The sequence below is a fragment of the Cyprinodon variegatus genome, unplaced genomic scaffold, assembly GCF_000732505.1.
Source record: "Cyprinodon variegatus isolate N-32 unplaced genomic scaffold, C_variegatus-1.0 Scaffold326, whole genome shotgun sequence".
NCBI lineage: Eukaryota > Metazoa > Chordata > Actinopteri > Cyprinodontiformes > Cyprinodontidae > Cyprinodon > Cyprinodon variegatus.
Genome location: NW_015150779.1, coordinates 76,678 through 82,734, shown reverse-complemented (window position 1 = coordinate 82,734; position 6,057 = coordinate 76,678). Strand labels below are relative to the sequence as shown.

At 34.3% G+C, this 6,057-nt stretch overlaps 1 protein-coding gene across 1 annotated transcript in view; it reads right to left on the bottom strand.

The window, feature by feature from the left end:
- luzp2 (leucine zipper protein 2) overlaps window positions 1-6,057 on the bottom strand; it is a gene marked incomplete at its 5' end in the record, with an annotated part of 107,486 nt that overhangs the window by 41,324 nt on the left and 60,105 nt on the right. Inside the window, one exon of the mRNA XM_015384875.1 lies at window positions 4,515-4,577. Within this exon, the coding sequence (XP_015240361.1) occupies window positions 4,515-4,577 (63 nt within the window). The remainder of the gene's footprint in view (window positions 1-4,514; window positions 4,578-6,057) is intronic.

Sequence of the window (6,057 nt, the reverse complement as noted above, 5' to 3'; positions counted from 1 at the left end):
TATATATTTATTTATTTTTTTTTTTTTATTTTTTTTTACTCTACTCTGTTCTCATCATTTTCTTCATTATCTATTTTATTTTAATTATTTTCCTCTACTTTTTAATGCCCTGAGACTCCACTATTCACAATGAATTCAATTGATTTAAAATATTAAAAAGCCAGCCCTAGACAGAAATCTGAACAATGGATAGGATGAATAACATTTAGAAGTCACATTATGACCATATATTAATAAAAAAAAGACATAGGTTTCAGGAGATGCCACTTTCTTTTTACACTGCTCAAAATATTGCTAACAATTACCTTTAGGAACTGTTTTTCAAGCTCTGAGACCATCTCTTTCTGTCACTCTGTGGTAATTACAGTGTGATTACAGGTTAAGTCTGTAACCCTTTCCCTTTCAACATAAATTACTTCCTAGGGTTAAAGACGAAGCAAGGAACAATTTCCTCTTGCTGATTTACTTCAAAAGCCAAGTCTGGTTAGGAACTGAAGACAGAGACCTTCATCTACCTGTTTTCAGGACAAGTCTGCAAACTATTTTCTGCCTTAAAGATCTCAGTGGCTTGAGTTTTTTGATTGGACAGAAAAAAAGAGTAGTTTGGTCTTAATAGGTTTTGTTGATGAGACATTACAGCTTGTTGATCACCTGGAAAAAGTCAACACTCCACAATTTATCCAGTTTTGAACCATTTGCCAAAAAAAGCTGGCTCAGTAAATAAGACCGAGGGTTTCATTTAGAACCTTTTCACTCTTTCCAACACTTGATGCTGGCTGCATTTCAAATTGTACCATTGAATATGTGATGATAGCTTAGATAAGCTATGGCTGGCAACATGTCAGTGAGTTCAGCTTGAAGATTTTAAAAGGGAACGGGCCAGAATTTTTAACTCCAATTTTCTGTGTCTCAGTGGGATTGTGTGAGAAACCTCGGCGATGGAATTGACTTCAGAGCTGATGAAAAGCTCCTCAGCATCAAAAGCTCCCAAATCCAGTGTTCTCTTTGAAGGCTTTTGAGATGTAACTTCACGTAGTGTTGACTACACAGATTCGTTCATTATTGTTGACACAGTTCAAGCCAAAGGGGGATTTCTAGTAATACAATTCTAAAGTTAATACAGATGCATGACCCATATTAATTATCCCATCAAATTACTTAATGCAACAACATGTGACTGTGGCAATAAGGAATTGTAAATAATTATTTTTCAACAGCTACAAAAATATTTTGAGCCTCCTGAGGAGCAATGTATAAAACCTCTACTAATAAAATTATAATCACCATGTAAATAACCTGGGCTGCACAATGGTGCAGTGGGTTGCCTTGCACCAAGAAGTTTTTGAATTCGATTCCTGTCTTTCAGGTCTTTCAACATGGAGTTTGCATGCTCTCCCCCAGCATGCAAGGGTTTTCTCCAGGTACTCTGGCTTCCTCCCACAGTCAAAAAACATGACTGTTAGGTTAATTGGCTTCTCTTAATTATCCTTAGGCGTGAGTGTCTGTGCATGGTTATATGTATATGTGTGTCTCTCGGTTCCCCTGCGATAAACTGGCGACCTGTCCAGGGGGTACCCCACCTCTCGCTCATAAACTGCCTAGACACAGTCCCCACCACGATCCTGACAGGGATTAAGTGGGAGAAAAAGGAAGGATGGATGGGTGGATTGAAGCAAACTGAATTCCACAAATATTCATGTTTTTTTTTCTTAATTCTATATGGATTAGACTTTATTATTATCTACAATCTATTTATTGAAAATTATTTTGTTAGTATGATGTACTACTAAAATTTCCTTATGTACAAAAAGATGGGGCTCCATGGGGTAACAACAGAACCCCATCAATACAACAGACATGAAAATGTAAGAGCATTTAATGCAGGAAAATTCGAGAAATTTTAAGGTAAACCATAGGTGATTTGTGTGTCATAAAATTAAACAGTAAATAGAAAGCTGTAAGGTGTACAATTAAACTGTAAAAAAAAAAAAGAAAAAAAAAAAAGAAACTTTGCAAATAAAATGTTGATATTTTACAGAAGAATGTTTTGTTTTTGTTTAATACAGGGAGAAAAATGTAAATGTGCAGCAAATTAATGAATAAAGAGACACAGCACCTTTTAAGTCATAAAGGCCAGTACACACCAAATCGGATATTGCGTCCGATCTGACAAAAAATCGTGTCGGACGAGATTGTGTCGTTAAGTGCTCATTGAAAGTCAATGGGGATGACAAGTGCGACAGGGTTTTCTGAATGGGGCTTGTGTAGGTCTGACTGAGATAGACCCCAGGTATGTTTTATTGAGACTTTGCACCAATTAAGCTGCAATTTGGTGCCTCTGGCAGGAAGAGAGATTAAAAAGAAAAAAAAAACTTTAAGATTCTCCAGTGTTTTTTTTTTTTTTTTTATATATATAACATAAAGTTTGGCAGATCAACACAAAAAAATGCTTTAAATGTTTTCTTTTTTTTCAAAATGTTACAAATGTTTTTAAATAAAAATTAGTAAGTATTGGCAGGCACTTTCATTCAGCAGCTTCCAGTCTTTTACTTCTAAAAAACAATTCAGTGCACAAATGCATTCACGTAACCTAATAAGGAAACTGAGTTTACCTGCATGTAATTTAATCTCGTCTGTGCAGGCCTCACATATTTGTTACAGAGTATTATTGGGCAAACAGCAGCATGAAGAAAAGAACATAATGGGCTGGTGTTCTGGAGCCACAGATATCCACAGCTGAGAACAGAGAATGTTTGAACAGGACAGATGCTAGTCATGCACACATAAATCTGACCCAATGAAGAGTGGCAAAGTTTTCTAATTAGAAATCCACAACAATTTCTCTTTTAAATCCACAGAAGCCATGCAGGAATAAGTGTTCAGGTGAAGTGAGACCCAGACTAAACATCCCTCCTACCTCTTAAAGGTTAATTGGCTTCTCTAAATTGTCCTTAGGTCGGAGACGGCGTCATCAAACATGATGTTGTTTGATTTATGATTCTTTAACGTAAAAAATGGTCAGAGTGGGAAAATGGATGCCTCTAAATCAGGGGGCCTTGGGACCCTGTGGTTGGAGTAATAGTGGTGAAAAGTGGTTTAACAAAGTAATAAATCTATGTGCCAAGCTTTTAAAGGCCTATTTCTATTACATTCGGATAATCAGATCTAAATTACCTTGATCTTCAGAAGGAAAATCTTGCGGCGAAAATGATTGAACTTTGAAACTTTGTGTAAATAAAAAAAGTTTCAAGGGGTAGTATTTTTCAAGGCAAAAGTTTAGCAGCTCTTCTAAGGATAAAAATGATTGCTGTGCTTCACTGCCACACACCTACATTGGCAAACTGGTCAGATTTGAAAACATTAATCACAGATGACTGATTAAACTGATCACCCAGAGGTCTAATCTAGAGTCTGCATGCAACTAGAGCAGATTTCTCAAGCTAACCAAATTATTGCAGTAAAAAGTTAAATAATTACATATACTCTAAACCAGACACAAGAAAATGTCAGGATTTTCATCCACATAACTTTAAAACCTATGATTACATAGAAAAATCAGCAGTGATGGGAGCATGTCATCAGGGTACCCGGCAGACCTGCTGTCTTGTACAAGACTTCACGGCTAAATTACAGCATAAGCTTCGGTCAGCAGGAAAGTAAAAGGCAGCAGTCAAAAGCTCAAGGCTTCAATGAGGATGTGAACCCCTTGGACTGTGCTGACTATGGCAACTGGCAGCAGAGTCGAAGCAAGAAGAGATGAAAAGTGACAGCAAAAATGACACAGACGAAGCTCACTCAAAGCTGCTCTCGCTGCAACTGTAACTCCTCAGATTGCGCTGCACAGCAATCAAATGGCTGACAGTTAGGTACGAGTTGCTCTGAAATTTACTAGACAGGAAAAACCAAGCAAGTTTATGTCCATGTCTGAATTCTACAAGAATATGAAAACGACAGAGAGAAAGAGCTGTGTCAAGATGGAAAACAGGTGTAGAACTTATGAAGACAGCCTGAATAAATTAGAAGTTGTAAACAAGTATGTCGAGTGACAGTAAGTCACAAACTCTTGGTAAAGTTACATTATAAATTAGCTGCAAGGACCATGCATTTATAATTAAAAAGTAAAACTCCAATTTATGTACGACCTACTTTTTGAGTTTGCAATTAAAGAACATTAATGCAAAAACAGACATTTTTTCTCATTGCTAATTTCTATCAAAATACACTGTTCACGTGTTCAAGTGGAAATAAAAGAGCCTTTCACAGATTCAAAAGACCTTTAACCCTGTTCTCCAGTTTATTCAAACAATGTAATGGTCATGGTTTTGTCAAATATACATTTCTTGTTTGTTTTAATATCTTAATCTAAATACTTTAAATATGTTTTATTTTATAATGTTGATTTGCTACAAGAAAATAAAACCAGAAAAATCAAAATGACTGGTTAACAACAATTGGATAGAGTTTAGAAATTACAGGATTTGTTAAAAAGAAAAAAAAAAAACAACAACTCTTACCTCCTCAGCATATGCATCGCAAAGTTTGTTCCCAGACAGAAGTTTGGTTTTTAGACTCTTGTTCTGAAAACAGAAAAAAAAAAACAAATGGCATTTACATTGGGGCTGTATTTTTCTGTAGCTACATTTTCTTTTTTTTTTTTTCCCTTTTTTTCCCTTTTTTTTTTTACAACAGCAGTTTGACCTAGTTTGATTTTGTATATCCAGCACCACATTTTGCTGAAAAAGAACTTTGGCACCATGGTTTTAATTCAAATCAGTTCAATGTATTTATATAGCACCACTTGTCATCTCAAGGCATTTTACTGAGACAATTCAATCATATAAAATAATAAGGATGGTAACATATTTTTTTTGTCTAAAACTTTTCTTTATTGTTATTTTCATATAAAACAAAAGATGAGTCACAACACAATAGTTTGGGAAGTTCACACATATTCACTGACTTTTAAAAGAATTGAGGTAAAGACCAAGGTTTAAACCTATTACTTCATAAATTAAAACAATATGAAAATTATTGGAGAAATATAAGGATTATGTTAAAATCAAGTCACATCACAAAACAAAACATGTAGCACAATGTATAAATATATATATATATAAAAAAAAAAATTTGTTAATATAATAAACAATATAACTGCGTTAAACGTTTGATTGTTTCCCTTCCAAATACTTGCACTAAAAGAATGTAAACCTTTTATTTTCATGTGTGTTATTTCCTCGATAGGAATCATAGCATCACAAAAAAAAAATGCATGGTTTGACAATAGACTAGCTTTCCAAAGAAAGGACACATTTAAAAACAGGTTTGCTGCAAGATGTCACACCGCTGAGATCAAGTTCTTTAATGGGAAATTTGCAAATAACACAGCTGAGGGAGAGAGCATGGTGATGTAGAAGAAAATGAGGCCTGAAAATGATATAAACCATTGAAGAGGAAAGGAATTTTCCTTTATAATTTGCAATGATCTGTTAGGAGTTTTGCTTAAGTACTGTAAGGCTTAGTCCAAAACATATAAAAATGTGTGCAAAATGACCCAATAAAAGAGCAAAATCAGCCATAACAAAAACTTTACCTTCTGCATTAAGGAAGCAGCCATCTAAAAAGTCTCAAATGTTAAATGCAAGCATTTAAAACTAAAGCAACCGTACATCAGAGCTGTTAAGAAATACTGATGTGAGGTTAAAAAAATTAATTAATAAATAAGCACATGCTGAATAAATCCTTTAATGTAACACATGAGTTTTGAAACAGTTTATCTTTTTGTATTGTATTTGAATACAACAAACAAGAAAACTCATTAGTTTAAAATCATTTCACATCTACAAGCATCTTTATGCTTTTAACATTTTGTTCATTTAAATTTTATATTACTCTATTTGTCACATTTATAAAGCCCTGAAAAACATACATGGACGTCTCTATAAATAAGTTTAGTCATTAGATTTTCACTTTCACATTTTATTTTATATAAAGACATTCATCTTTCCAGATGACTAAGGAAGCCTAAGTCAAATTACCACTACAGGACATTAAGTCAGA